Source organism: Chrysemys picta, chromosome 5, assembly GCF_011386835.1.
Source record: "Chrysemys picta bellii isolate R12L10 chromosome 5, ASM1138683v2, whole genome shotgun sequence".
Classification (NCBI taxonomy): domain Eukaryota; kingdom Metazoa; phylum Chordata; order Testudines; family Emydidae; genus Chrysemys; species Chrysemys picta.
The window spans coordinates 118,992,573-119,007,592 of NC_088795.1; the positions used below are offsets into that span (position 1 = coordinate 118,992,573).

The following is a 15,020-nucleotide window of genomic DNA, read 5'->3' on the forward strand; positions in this document are numbered from 1 at the left end:
TCTTGCATTTCTATAGCACTTATGATCCCAAGCACTGTACTGTTGTTTTTACACTCACTTCTTGGTTATTTTTGTATTCCGTTTAAAGGGTTGTACTTAGTTTGAATTTAGTCCATAATTTAGCTTTTGTGTTTTAATAAATGGAAAGGAAAATACTAAACCTAAAACTAATAGAAATGACTATGGGTTTTCTTAATTTATTTAATTCCAGTGGAAATAATTTGGGTATTTTTATTTGTGTTGGGGGATGCAGGGGAGACAGTATGTGGATCCAAAACCAGCTGTGATTTATTTTCTCATTGATCTGTGGCTGAAATTTCATGAGAACAGCTTTCATAATTTCAGCAGAGTCTACCTCAAACTCAGCTTGTCGTCTTGATTTGGACATTGATATGAGATTTAGCCTAAATAAATAAATAAAATAAATAAATAAATGGAGATAGGTATATCTCATAGAACTGGAAGGGACCCCCGAAAGGTCATTGAGTCCAGCCCCCTGCCTTCACTAGCAGGACCAAGTACTGATTTTGCCCCAGATCCCTAAGTGGCCCCCTCAAGGATTGAGCTCACAACCCTGGGGTTAGCAGGCCAATGCTCAAACCACTGAGCTAGCCCTCCCCCTAAATTTAATCTGGCTCACACCACTGTCTCCCGGGCCTATATCTGATCATCATCTCTTTTCATTAACTTTTTAGTGAAGTTCTACTTGGGATAGCAAAGCAAATATCACCAGTATGCACCTTGCTGCTGTGAATTTTTTGGCTTTGTTAAATTCCTCAAACCTTCAGGTGTATTTGAAAATAAAAATAAATCTTCACTGTGCTTGGCTGTAGTACCATATGCCAATTCAACTTTTAAGATGAACAAATGTGTTACTAATAAAAACAAATTTTACTTTACAGAGGGTCATGGATTTTTGTATGAAACCTTTGGGATGAGGCCTCGATTTTCGTGGCATGTAGATCCCTTTGGAGCCTCTGCTACTACACCTACCCTTTTTGCTCTGGCTGGATTTAATGCCCACCTTATCTCTCGCATTGACTACGATCTGAAGGACGACATGCAGAAAACCAAGGTAAAGCTACACAAGAGAATGGAGCCAATGTTTGGCATGCAAGCTACCTTTTGCAGCCTTTTCCTGATGTACGTAAACTCTGACTTCAAGAGAAGCATGTCTCCGAGCTAAGCAAGACAAAAGTGTAGATTTTTCTCATGTGAAGAAAATACATTGTTTGTGAGACTGTTTGTGAAACAATATTTGTCAGACTCTGCTCTGTTGATAACTTCGTCATGACCCCTTGTCAAAGACAAAGGAATCGATTCTAATCTTAAAAACATACACAATAAATAGTGGGCAATAGGGCAAGTCATAGGAGAACAGTCTCCTTGAGATTGCAACAGTGGTCTTAAATACATAACAAGCAAGATAATGCTGTTAAACATAGATGGCTTCAAGTCAAGAAATCTTTCTTTTGCTCCCTTTATTTAGACTCTCTATCATTAAGTGAATACTGATACAAAGAATTGTTTTTAAACCTAGTGAGATGTATTTATGCTTGTAAAATTATTGGATACTTATTATGGACAAAAGTTGTGATAAAATGTGGGTGGGAACTGAGTAGATATCTCTCAGAATTAAGCCCTTCTGTTCCAGTTCTGATCTTGAGCAAAATCTTCTAGATATAACAAATCTGTTTTTTTATTATGATGGGCCATAGTCTACTCTCAGCTATACATGATGAACCCTGTGACGGGTTGGATTACAGAAACCCCCTTGGGACTGCCAACTGATGTGCTGAGACTACTTTTGAGCCCGTTTTCCCTGTCAGTTTGGGACTTCAGAACCCTGCCTTGTTTCAGCCAGACACGTTAGCCTCCTGCCAACACAGACCCAGGTCTGAACTACGTCCCACAAAAGCTGCAGGCTTAACTGAAAACAGCTTAAGAAGTGTTCCTGTTTCCAACACTCAGATGCTCAGCTCCTAGTGGGGTCCAAACCCTAAATAAATCTGTTTTACCCTGTACAGTAACTCCTCACTTAAAGTCGTCCCCGTTAACATTGTTTCGTTGTTACGTTGCTCATCTATTAGGGAACATGCTCGTTTAAAGTTGTGCAATGCTCCCTTCTAACGTTGTTTGGCAGCCTCCTGCTTTGTCCACTGCTTGCAGGAAGAGCAGCCTGTTGCAGTTAGCTGGTGCGGGCTTGGAACCAGGGTGGACCAGCAGCCCCCTATCAGCTCTCCTTATCAGCTCCCCGCTCCCTTAAGTTCCCTGTGCAGAAGCTGCCCAGTAGGCTAGCAATTGCAGCTATCCCTCACCCCCACTGCCATGTGCTGCTCCTGCCCTCTGCCTTGGAGCTGCTCCCCGAGCCTCCTGCTAGCTGTGCGGGGGGGGGGGAATAATGGGATGGGGCTAATGTCAGGGTGTCCCCCTCCCCCCTGCTCCTACACCCCACTTACCCCTTCTCCATATAGAGCAGGGTGGGGACAGAGACGGAGAGAGCCTGGGGCACAGCTGCTGTCTCAACTTCCTGATCCACTTAAAAAGACAATGCACTTAAGAGTGGGTCAGCTTACTTAAAGAGGCAGTGTGCATTTCTCTCTCTCTCTTTCTCTCTCTCTCACACACACACACACACACTGTGTGTCTGTCTCTGTCTGCTCTGCTGTCTCCCCTCCCCTCCATTCCTGCTGCCTTGTAGAGTGAGAGGCTACATTAACAACACTGTGTTAACCCTTGAGGGCTCAGCTGAATGCTAGTTCATCATTTAGCACAGGGGTTCTCAAACTGGGGGTCGGGACCCTTCAGGGGGTCACGAGGTTACTACATGGGGAGTCGCGAGCTGTCAGCCTCCACCGCAAACCCTGCTTTGCTTCCAGCATTTATAATGGTATTAAATATATAAAAAAGTATTTTTAATTTATAGAGGGGGGGGGGGTCGCACTCAGAGGCTTGCTATGTGAAAGGGGTCACCAGTAAAAAAGTTTGAGAACCACTGATTTAGCAGCAAGGCATTCCCTGGGAAATATCCCACCCTCTTCCACCCTCTAACTTCACCACCTCAACCAAGCTTCACAATCATCATAGTTGTGAACAGTATTAAATTGTTTGTTTAAAACGTATACTGTGTGCGTGTGTGTGTGCGCGTGTATATATATATATATATATATATAGTTATGTTCTATATATAATGTAGTTTTTTGTCTGGTGAAAAAAATTCTCTGGAACCTAACCCTTCTCCTCCCCTCCCCCATTTACATTAATTCTTATGAGGAAATAGGATTCACTTAACATCATTTCGCTTAAAGTCGCATTTTTCAGGAACATAACTACAACATTAAGTGAGGAGTTACTGTATAAAGCTTATACAGGGTAAACTCATAAATTGTTTGCCCTCTATAACACTGATAGAGATGCACAGCTGTTTGCACCCCCCAGGTATAAATGCATACTCTGGGTTAATTAATAAGTAAAAAGTGATTTTTATTAAATACAAAAAGTAGGATTTAAGTGGTTCCAGGTAATAACAGACAGAACAAAGTGAATTACCAAGTAAAATAAAATAAAACACGCAAGTCTAAACCTAATACAGTAAGAAAGTGATTACAGATGAAATCTCACCCTCAGAGATATTCCAGTAAGCTTCTTTTACAGACTAGCCTCCTTCTAGTCTGGATCCAGCAATCACTCACACCCCCGTGGTTACTGTCCTTTGTTGCAGTTTCTTTCAGGTATCCTTGGGGGTGGAGAGGCTGTCTCTTGAGCCAGCTGAAGACAAAATGGAGGGGTCGCCCAGGGGTTTAAATAGACATTCTCTTGTGGGTGGAGACCCTCTCCTCTCTCTTATGCAAAATCCAGCTTCAAGATGGAGTTTTGGAGTCACATGGGCAAGTCACATGTCCATGTATGACTCAGTTTTTACAGGCAGCAGCCATTGCCCACATGCTATCTTGAATGTCTCCAGGAAGACTTCTTATGTGGATTGGAGTCTTCCAAGATCCATTGTCAGTTAAGTGTTTCTTGATTGGGCACTTAATTTGCACATTCCTTTCTCAAGAAGCTGACCAAATGCTTTACTAAGGCTACTTAAATGCAAACAAGTACACAGCCAATATTCATCACTTCGAATACAAAAATGACACATGCATATAAATAGGATGAAGGTATTCAGTAGATCATAACCTTTTCAGAGATATGTTACATGGCATATGTAACATAAAACATATTCCAGTTATGTCATACACCTCTACCCCGATATAACGCAACCTGATATAACACGAATTCGGATATAACGCGGTAAAACAGTGCTCTGGGGGGGCGGGGCGGGGCTGCGCACTCCGGTGAATCAAAGCAAGTTCGATATAATGCCGTTTCACCTATAACACGGTAAGATTTTTTGGCTCCCGAGGACAGCATTATATCGAGGTAGAGGTATATATACGTTCATAAGCATATTTCCATTAAGAATTATGGGGTGCAATGTCACAAACCCCAATGAAGGTAAGGCGTTGCACACGTGTACGGAAGGAAAAATCTCACCCAATAAACTGGGCATTAGGCAGAGATTATATGAATTTCAGGTGAAATCCTGGCTTCACTGAAGGTAATGGCAAAACACCCATTGATTTCACTAGGCCAGGATTTTACCCCTTGTGCCTCCTCAATGGAAGACTCTTCTTGACTACAGTGAGAATTAGCCCAAATCTGTTACATGTGCACAGCTTCCATTGAAGCCAGTGGGAGTTGTGGTCATGTGAAGGAGTGCAAAATTGAGTCCCGAGGGGTTATTAATCATGGTACTCTGTTATCTGCAGGTTTGGTTTCTTATGGTGATTTCTTTTTCTGAAGTATTTCTTTTTGTCTTTTTTAGAAGCTTCAGTTTGTGTGGAGGGGCTCTCCCTCTTTATCTGAAAACTATGAGATCTTCACTCATGTTATGGATCAGTACAGCTACTGCACCCCATCGCAAATACCCTTTTCAAACAGGTTTGAATGCTTCCAAACCCTGCAGAAATATTGGTCACTTCAGTAATATCAAATTTTAGGCCAGGTCTATGCTACAGACCTATATTGGTATAACTACGTTGCTCGGGGGTGTGAAAAATCCATACCCCTGAGCAATGTAGTTGTAGACCTAACCCTTCACTATGTCGACTGGAGAGCTTCTCTCGGGGAAGTGGATTAACTACACTGACTGGAGAAGTGTCTTCACTTAAGCATTTACAGTGGCACAGCTGCCGTGCTGTATATGAAGACGAGCCCTTAGGATCTTAGGCAAAGTACAGAATGACTGACTGGCTGCTGAGCTTATTCCGAGCTTATTAAGAGAACTGAGATGCTGAGCTTATTAAGAGAACTTTGCATTTTCTCTTTTGTCAGAGGCTTCTATTAGGCTTAAAAGGTGGCTGGACTCTTAAGACTCAATCCTGCAAGATGTTAAGAACCCTCAACTACCAGTGGCTTCAATGGGAGGTGAGGGTCCTCAGCAACCCACAGGACTGAATCTTTATTCTCCATTCCTGACATTAAAAAAGCCTTTCCACCATAGCAGTAGTGACACGCACAACCCTTAGAGCTCTATCTATCCTGATATTCCCCCCCCCCCCCAAAAAAAGTTAAAAAGGATATATAACTAACTAAATAACCTGAAGCGAACAAATCAACTAGCATAAACAGAAAATACCCCAGACAGAGGTTTGTTTTTATCCCTGAAGAGGGAAGGAGCTAGAGACTCCATGAAGTCTCTAGCAATGAATCATTGCTAATGATTTTACATGGAAGGTGCCCACGGTGATGGTGGCAGTCTAAAACCCTATGATACGTTGTAAGCTACGTTGATCAAGAAATGGACCTCAGTAAATTAGGCTTACAATCTACCGTATGGGCCATGCTATGGAAATGTTTAAGAACTCTTGCATTAAAACAAAACCTTAGTAGACTTAAACCTACAATCTCTTTCATACTCTGTCTTAGCCAGCAAATGACATTTTTGTAAGGAAAAGCAGGGGCTGGGCAGGAAGATTTCCAGGCAATTTTAACTCAAGCCAAATAAATCTTTTATCAGATCTATATACCTTCTCCTACAGCTTATGTTTTCAGTGTGTTTATACTAGCCACCATTGGAGGCCCATAAAGGCACATGGATGTAATAGAAACTAAACACAGAGAACCAGTGTAAACTGGAATTGTGCTACTGAATCCTCATGTGCCAAATTGGATTTGTATCCCTGCATGATTTCCTCCATTTTTTCCCCAACTTGCTGTAAAAGTCCTTTTTGTAGTGTATTGCTTTCTCTTTCCACTTAGGTCTGGGTTCTATTGGAATGGAATTGCAGTTTTCCCAGATCCACCAAAAGATGGTGTTTACCCCAACATGAGTGTCCCTGTTACTGATGCCACCATTCACCTTTATGCACAGACCATGGTGGCAAACATTAAAAAGAGGGCAGCCTGGTTCCAAATTGCTGATGTCCTATGGCCTTGGGTAAGTATATCACTTTAGAATGTAATGACACATCCACAAGCTAAATATGAGTCAACAGTGTAACACTGTTGCAAAAAAGGCGAACATCATTCTGGGATGTATTAGCAGGAGTGTTGTAAGCAAGACATGAGAAGTAATTCTTCCACTCTGCTCCATGCTGATTAGGCCTCAACTGGAGTATTGTGTCCAGTTCTAGGCACCCATTTCAGGAAAGATGTGGACAAATTGGAGAGAGTCCAGAGAAGAGCAACAAAAATTATTAAAGGTCTAGAAAACGTGACCTATGAGGGAAGATTAAAAAAAAATTGGGTTTGTTTAGTCTGGAAACGAGAAGACTAAGAGGGGACATGACAGTTTTCAAGTACATAAAAGGTTGTTACAAGGAGGAGGGAGAATAATTGTTCTTCTTAACCTCTAAGGATAGGACAAGAATCAGTGGGCTTAAATTGCAGCAAGGGAGGTTAAGGTTGGACATTAGGAAAAACTTCTTAACTGTCATGGTGGTTAAGCACTGGAATAAATTGCCTAGGGAGGTTGTGAAATCTCCATCATTGGAGACTTTTAAGAGCAGGTTAAACAAACGCCTGTCAGGAATGGTCTACATAATACTTAGTCCTGCCTTGAGTGCAGGGGACTGGACTAGATGACCTCTCGAGGTCCCTTCCAGTCCTATGATTCTATGATGAGACAAACTGTGCTTGTAAATGGTATTCCCTTATGGTCAGGATACCTCTAGTTTTTGTCAATGGATTTCCTGTTTGGGGTCAACTGGAGGAAGATTCTTCAGAGAAGAGCTGGAGTGGGGCTGTGTGTTCATCATCAGGCCGTTTTGGGGCCCTTTCCAAACCTAAGCTGACTTTTGCAGACCAAAAAATAATCCTGAATTCACACTGATTTGAGGACGAGTTCATGATTCTGTGCAAACTGTCCACCCAACCCGGTAGTATTATGAGTGCAGACTGCAGTTGGTGCTGTATACTAACATTTATGAAGGCACTCTTCCTTCCCCAAGATGCATACAGAGATGTTATGGTTCACATATCATAGAATATCAGGGTTGGAATATCAGGAGATCATCTAGTCCAACCCCCTCAAAGCAGGACCAACACCAACTAAATCATCCCAGCCAGGGCTTTGTCAAGCTGGGCCTTAAAAACCTGTAAGGAAGGAGATTCCACCACCTCCCTAGGTAACCTGTTCCAGTGCTTCACCACCCTCCTACTGAAAATGTTTTTCCTAATATCCAACCTAAACCTCCCCCACTGTAACTTGAGACCATTACTCCTTGTTCTATCATCTGGTACCACTGAGAACAGTGGTAGATCCATCCTCTTTGGAACCCCCTTTCAGGTAGTTGAAAGCAGCTATCAAATCCCCCTCATTCTTCTCTTCTGCAGACTAAACAATCCCAGTTCCCTCAGCCTCTCCTCATAAGTCGTGTTCCAGCCCCCTAATCATTTTTGTTGCCCTCTGCTGGACTCTTTCCAATTTTTCCACATCTTTCTTGTAGTGTGGGGCCCAAAACTGGACACAGTACTCCAGATGAGGCCTCACCAATGTCGAATAGAGGGGAACGATCACGTCCCTCGATCTGCTGGCAATGCCCCTACTTATACAGCCCAAAATGCTGTTAGCCTTCTTGGCAACAAGGGCACATTGTTGACTCATATCCAGCTTCTCGTCCACTGTAACCCCTAGGTCCTTTTCTGCAGAACTGCTTCCTAGCCATTCGGTCCCTAGTCTGTAACAGTGCGTGGGATTCTTCCGTCCTAAGTGCAGGACTCTGCACTTGTCCTTGTTGAACCTCGTCAGGTTTCTTTTGGCCCAATCCTCTAATTTGTCTAGGTCCCTTTGTATCCTATCGCTACCCTCCAGCGTATCTACCACTCCTCCCAGTTTAGTGTCATCTGCAAACGTGCTGAGAGTGTAGTCCATGCCATCCTCCAGATCATTAATGAAGATATTGAACAAAACCGACCCCTGGGGCACTCCACTTGAAACCGGCTGCCAACTAGACATGGAGCCGTTGATCACTACCTGTTGAGCCAGACGATCTAGCCAGCTTTCTATCCACCTTACAGTCCATTCATCCAGCCCATACTTCTTTAACTTGCTTACATCACTATCACGCCACGTGGAACAGTGCACTGCATTTGACATTGTGCGTCCCATCTGTCGAGATTTTTTTTTCCACTGTGAGTTGTGGGGTACATTTGACAAAATGTCAGCTCCTAAGAAAGCAGAGTTAGATGTCTGTTCATTTCATCCTTCTTGGAAAGACCCATTTGGATTTATTCAAAAGAAGGATCGTGCTGTTTGTGCTTTCTGTTGTGAAAGTGTTGTTTGTCGCACATCAAGTGTTCAACGACATTTTCAAACAAAGCACGAGAAAACCTTTCTTGACGAAGCAGACAAGACTGAATCGATCAAAAAGGCAGTAGCAGGATATGAGACGCAAAGCAGTGTTTTTAAGAATTTTTTCTTAGTAGTTCGGAGGTTTTGTTCAATGATTTGTCAAATAAAGATACGATCGTATCTAAAATAAAAGAACTGCCTGTCTCTTCCAGAACAGTTGAGAGACACGTAAGCGAAATGGTAGAAAACATTAACGAAAAGAAGATGACTGCATTAAAAGACACAGCCGTATTTAGCGTTGCAGTTGATGAGAGCGTGGATATAAATGGCATTCCACGTTTGGCAGTTTTTGCAAGATATTGTGCTTCCAATGAAATCCAAGAGGAACTTTGTTGCCTAAAACCCCTGCATGGCACAACAAAGGGGGACGATATAGTGGAAAGTTTTGTAAACCATTTTGAAGAACGAGGAGTTGACATCAGAAAAATATTTTGTGTGACAACAGATGGTGCTCCTGCCCTGGTCGGAAAACAGTTTTCTTGAAGATCAAATTGGCTGCCCGACAGTCAAATTTCGCTGTATCATCCATCAAGAAAACCTGTGTGCTAAAATTTCTAATTCAGAGCTTTATAATGTGATGAATATAGTCGTGCAAATTGTGAATTTCCTTGTTGCTCGATCTGCTTTGACTCACAGACAGTTTCAAGCACTGCTAGAAGAGATGGACAGTGCTTATAACAACATTCCATTTCACAGCAACATTTGGTGGCTAAGTCGTGGCAAGGTTTTGATGCGCTTTGTAAAATGTGTTGATGCAATCAAGGCCTTTTTGACAGAAAAATGACAAAACTACCCCGAACCGTGTAAGCTAATGTTTCTAACTGACATCACCGCTCATCTAAACGAACTCAACCTCTGTCTCTAGGGTGCAGGGCAAACAGTTCTTGATCTTTATGAAGCCTGGAAGGCATTTGTTGTAAAACTAGCAGTTTTTTTCGCCGGATATTCAAACTTAGACTTTCTGCTACTTCCAACACATAAAGGAGCTATCCACACGTTCCACTGTCAGTGTCGATGAGATTGGAATGTACATGCAAGAACTGGAATCAGAATTTTCTGACAGATTTCAAGATTTCCAGCAACTTGGCCCAATGCTTTCTTTTCTAATTAAACCTGAAAAGTTCAATGAAAGCAACTTGGATTTGTCTGTATTTCAGTGGATGGGTGTTGAAGATTTCGAAATGCAGCTCATTCAGTAAAAAGCTCAGAATTGTGGGCATCAAAGTTTGGAGATCTGTGGAGTACACTTGAAGCTACCGAGGGAGATCATGGGGCCTCTATTCTGACCTGCTGGATGTCCTGCCAGTGAAATTTAACTGTTTGAAGAAAATTGTGTTTGCAATGCTTTCAGCATTTGGATCCACATACCTGTGTGAACAGGTATTTTCACACATGAAATCTGTCCTCTGTCCCTCTCGGAGCCGGTTAACAACTGATCACTCAGAAGCCTGTGTGCAGCTTAAAGTATCCAAATACGTGCCAGACATTGGAAAACCCAGCAAGGAAAAGCAAGGGCAAGGATCACACTAAACTGATAAGATCTGCATTTTAGTTTAATTTTAAATGAAGCTTCTTTAACATTTTAAAAACCTTATTTACTTTACATACAACAATAGTTTAGTTATATAATAATGACTTAGAGAGAGAGACCTTCTAAAAATGTTAAAATGTATAAAATGCACGCGAAACCTTAAATTAGAGTGAATAAATGAAGACTTGGCACACTACTTCTGAAAGGTTGCTGACTCCTGCTCTAAGTGTGCCACAAGAACTCCTTGTTGTTTTTGAAATGCAGTGTGTTCAAAGAAGTTTGTCTGCAAAAGAGGAAGATTTCCAAGAATATATCATTGTCCATCTTACAAATCTATAATGAAACTGATTTTTAAGAGTGTACACACAATACATTGGCTGAGTAATTTTAATTGTGTCTAATTTTCCTGTGCATTTGCTATGATTGAGCACACAATAATAATAAATAGTTAGCTGTGCTTCGTATTAGATACATGTGTACACACATATGCTCAGTATGCAGACGCAGTCAATTCTAGTGGGCATCCAAATTAAGTGTGTAGTTATGCACATGAATTTTGGATAATCAGGCCTTCTATATTTTGTGCATTCATTATCCCATTTAACTATTCATTTATCCACTTATTAGACTAGGGCTGATCATGTTCTAGGCAGGGGGGGTTTTCAATAAATTGTGTAACATAGGTAGTTATTCTGTCCAGATTGTTGTTCGTTTCCTTTCCACCACTTACTCAGTACTGATGTAAGATTGTGTATTCTCAGCTCACAAAAATACATACAAACTCCCTCTCTTTTTGTCAAGAGCAAGGAAAGGAATGAGAGAATTGACAGAAACTGCCCTTGCCAGACATCAGATAGACACACTGGGCAACCTCCCTACCAGGGAAATGCATGCTCTTGTGGGTTGTGCAATGTAGACTAACTTAATTCCTGTCGGTCATGACACTTGGTCAGTGTTGTTGTAGCCATGTTGGTCCCAGGACATTAGAGAGACAAGGTGGGTGAGGTAATAATTTTTATTGGACCAGTAGGTTGTCAGTTGTCCTATTTGAATAACCAAACCCATTCTTGCTACTTAGGCCCTGAACTTTTGACTGGTTTATGCAGATGAGCTCAGAAGGAAGAATGATGTTTTACAGTGGATAAGAATTGTAATATAAGAACATTCTTAAACTACCTCATCATGGAAGTTAATAACCTGTGGGCCACTTGATGGGATCTTCTGGGGATGTCTCGCTTAATCAATTCCCAGCCATTACAAGGGTGCCTCAGCCCCTCCTGTTCTTTGCCTGTGGCACACAATGATTCAGTCTCCTGAGGTCTGTAATATTTTGGTCTAATTCTGATCCTTGGGCTTGGTGTGAGGGTTGCCTAGAGGGTAGTTAGTAGCCTGTGGTATACAGAGAGGTCAGATTAGATGATCTGGTGGGCCCTTCAGGCCTTAAGCTCTTGGGACTCTGACTATAACTGTAACTTCCACTAATTCATATAGATGTGTTATTTTCTAAATTGCAGGGCTGTGACAAACAGTTCTTTAATGCATCAGTTCAGTACTCCAACATGGACCCATTATTAGATTATATTAACAAGCATGCTGATCAATTTGGAGTGACCGTCCAGTATTCCACTGTCAGTGATTACTTCCAGGCATTGTATAACAGAAACCTCACATGGGACATTCAAAATTATCAAGACTTTCTCCCGTATTCAACAGGTACTTAACAATATGTTTTTTATACACTGCATATACTGATGGATATCAGTAGTTGGCATTAGGGTTAGTTTATTGTAACAGGAGCGTAAGGAGCTTTTTTCCTGACTTACTCTTTCCAATTTAGTGGGCTCTGTTAGCTCTAATTCTGAAATATAAGAGGGGTTGGAGTGTCTTTCTGAGGCAGCAGGAACGAGGGGTGGAACCCAAGGGGTCCTGAAAGGAAAACCATGGCTTGGGAAAAAATTTAGCCTGAAATTTGTCTTTGCTGTGTGAGTATCAATAAAAGCAATCCCCAGGAAGGGTTAGGTTTGGGGTATATCTATATCTGTATGTGCTGCCACTGTTGGTTGAATCTCTGATGACCTGAAAGATAGAGAAAATAATGCACTAATCAGATCCCCTGATGATTGAAAGTCAGGGATTTGGGAAAGCCATGGACAGTGGATTAGATATGCAGAATTTAGAACAACTAGGCACAGTTCAGTGGGTAGATACAAGATTGTGTGATGAAGGAGCAATAATACCAAGCATAATCACAAGCTGAAAACTGGTTAGCAAACAGCAATACGAAGATGGACTTGGAGAAGAAGGGGAGATGGCAGGTGCACTAAACATAAGCGTGTAGTGCAATGCTGTTGTTTATATATAAACACTAGTTTAAAGCCAGGCTGCTATGGGGTGTATTTACAGAGGTAGGTCTTATGAAATCAGAAAGGTGATAACTTGTGAACTCTGGGGTAGGGATCCTGAGCCAAATTCTGCTTTATTACACCAGTGTAAATCTGGAGTAACTCCACTGAAGTCATCAGATTTACACTGATGTAACATAAGAGGAGGAAATTCAGCTCTGTCTATATAGGGATTTGGCAGTATTGAGTATACTTATTGTACTGCCTAAAAAAATCATTCTCTCTCTATTTATTAGTAAGATCACTGTGCTTTGAGCTTTGCGGCACAGAAGGGAAAGTGATAAACTGAAAAATACCCAAAGAGGGATACAAAGCTGATGAGAGAAATAGAGTGCACGTCCTGTAAAAGGATTCAATGGTAGCCATGTTAATCTGTATCAGCAAAAAAAACTAGGATCCCTTGTGGCACCTTAGAGACTAACAAATTTATTTGGGCATAAGCTTTCTTGGGCTAGCTAAATGATTTATCTCGTTAGACTGACCTAACACTAAAGCACCCCCATCCTTTCAAGTATTTATACCTGCTCCTGTATTTTCCATTTCATGCATCTGATGAAGTGGGTTCTAGCCCACGAAAGCTTATGCCCAAATAAAGTTGTTAGTCTCTAAGGTGCCACAAGGACTCCTCGTTTTTTTTGTTTTGTAAAAACAGACAGGCTAAGAGATGGCAAAGGGAGGACATGAAAGCGATCTATAATTATCTGAACTTTTATTTGCCACTGTTAGGGAGGGTGGAATCACCCACCTTTAGAGTAGTTCATTAATCCTGTTGTCCTTCTATGCCTCTGGAGTGCTTGACAGATATATAATCTGGGAAGCCTATTAAAATTATCTTCATTCATTCGAGTTGGTCAGCACTTGCTGCACCATGTGGTGCTCCTCAGGTTGTCACAGTGCTGCTGGGAACTCAAAGTATCCGTATGATTCTGGACATCTTAGGTACAAAACTGCAATATTTATACCAGAGAAGGCATCCTAGAATCATAGAATTATAGGCCTGGAAGGGACCTTGAGAGTTCATCTAGTCCAGTCCCTGGCACAAAGGCAGGACCAAGTAAACCTAGACAGTCCCTGACTGGTGTTTGGCCAACCTGTTCTTAAAAACCACTACCAACAGAGATTTCACAATCTCCCTGGGAAGTCTATTTCAGTGATTAACTACCCTTATAGTTAGAAAGTTTTTCCTAATATCTAACCCAATAGCCCTTGCTGCAGAGTAAGCCTATTACTTCTTGTCCTACCTTCAATGGACATGGAGCATAATTGATCACCATCCTCTTTCTAACAGTACTTAATATATTTGAAGACTTGTTATCTGGTGTGCCCTCAGTCTTCTTTTCTCAAGACTAAACATGCCCAGGTTTTTTAACCTTTCCTCATAGGTCAGGTTTTCTAAACCTTGTATCATTTTCGTTACTCTTCTTTGGACACACTCTCCAATTTGTCCACTTCTTTCTCATAGTGCGGTGCCCAGAACTGAACCCAGTACTCTAGCTGAGGCCTCGCCAGTGCCAAGTAGAACAGAGCAATTGCCTCCTGTGTCTTATGTATGATACTCTTGTTAATGCACCCCAGAATTATACCGCTCTTTTTCTCCACTGCATCACGTTGTTGACTGATATTCAATTTGTGACCCATTATAACCTCAGATCCTTTTCAGCAGTACTGCTGCCTTAGCTAATTATTACCCAATCTGTGCATTTTATTTTTCCTTCCTAAGTGTAGAACTTTGCACTTGTCTTTTTTTAATTTCATCTTGTTGATTTCAGACCAATTCTCCAATTAGTCAAAGTCATTTTGAATTCTAATTTTGGCCTCCAAAGGACTCTCAACCCCTCACAGCTTGGTACCATCTGAAAATGTTGAATATTACATTGTGGGGAGGGATAGCTCAGTGGTTTGAGCTTTGGCCTGCTAAACCCAGGGTTGTGAGTTCAATCCTTGAGGGGGCCACTTAGGGATCTGGGGCAAAAATCAGTACTTGGTCCTGCTAGGGAAGGCAGGGGGCTGGACTCGATGACCTTTCAGGATTCCTTCCAGCTCTATGAGATAGGTATATCTCCATATATTAGCAGTTTAACCGTTGTAGCACTCTGCTAAATATGCCCTCCCAATTTAACAGGGAGCCATGGATAGTTACTCTTTGACTGTGGTCCTTCAGCCAGTTTATAGTTAGGCTTGGCAGAAT

General features: G+C 41.7%; 1 protein-coding gene across 7 annotated transcripts in view; it reads left to right on the forward strand.

Annotated features, from left to right (window-relative positions):
- MAN2B2 (mannosidase alpha class 2B member 2) overlaps positions 1-15,020 on the forward strand; it is a 57,384-nt gene that overhangs the window by 18,017 nt on the left and 24,347 nt on the right. For all 7 annotated transcript variants that reach the window (XM_065598248.1, XM_024106882.3, XM_065598251.1 and 4 more), the window contains 4 exons: positions 903-1,075; positions 4,871-4,986; positions 6,307-6,484; positions 11,945-12,143. In XM_065598248.1, the coding sequence (XP_065454320.1) occupies positions 903-1,075; positions 4,871-4,986; positions 6,307-6,484; positions 11,945-12,143 (666 nt within the window). The remainder of the gene's footprint in view (positions 1-902; positions 1,076-4,870; positions 4,987-6,306; positions 6,485-11,944; positions 12,144-15,020) is intronic.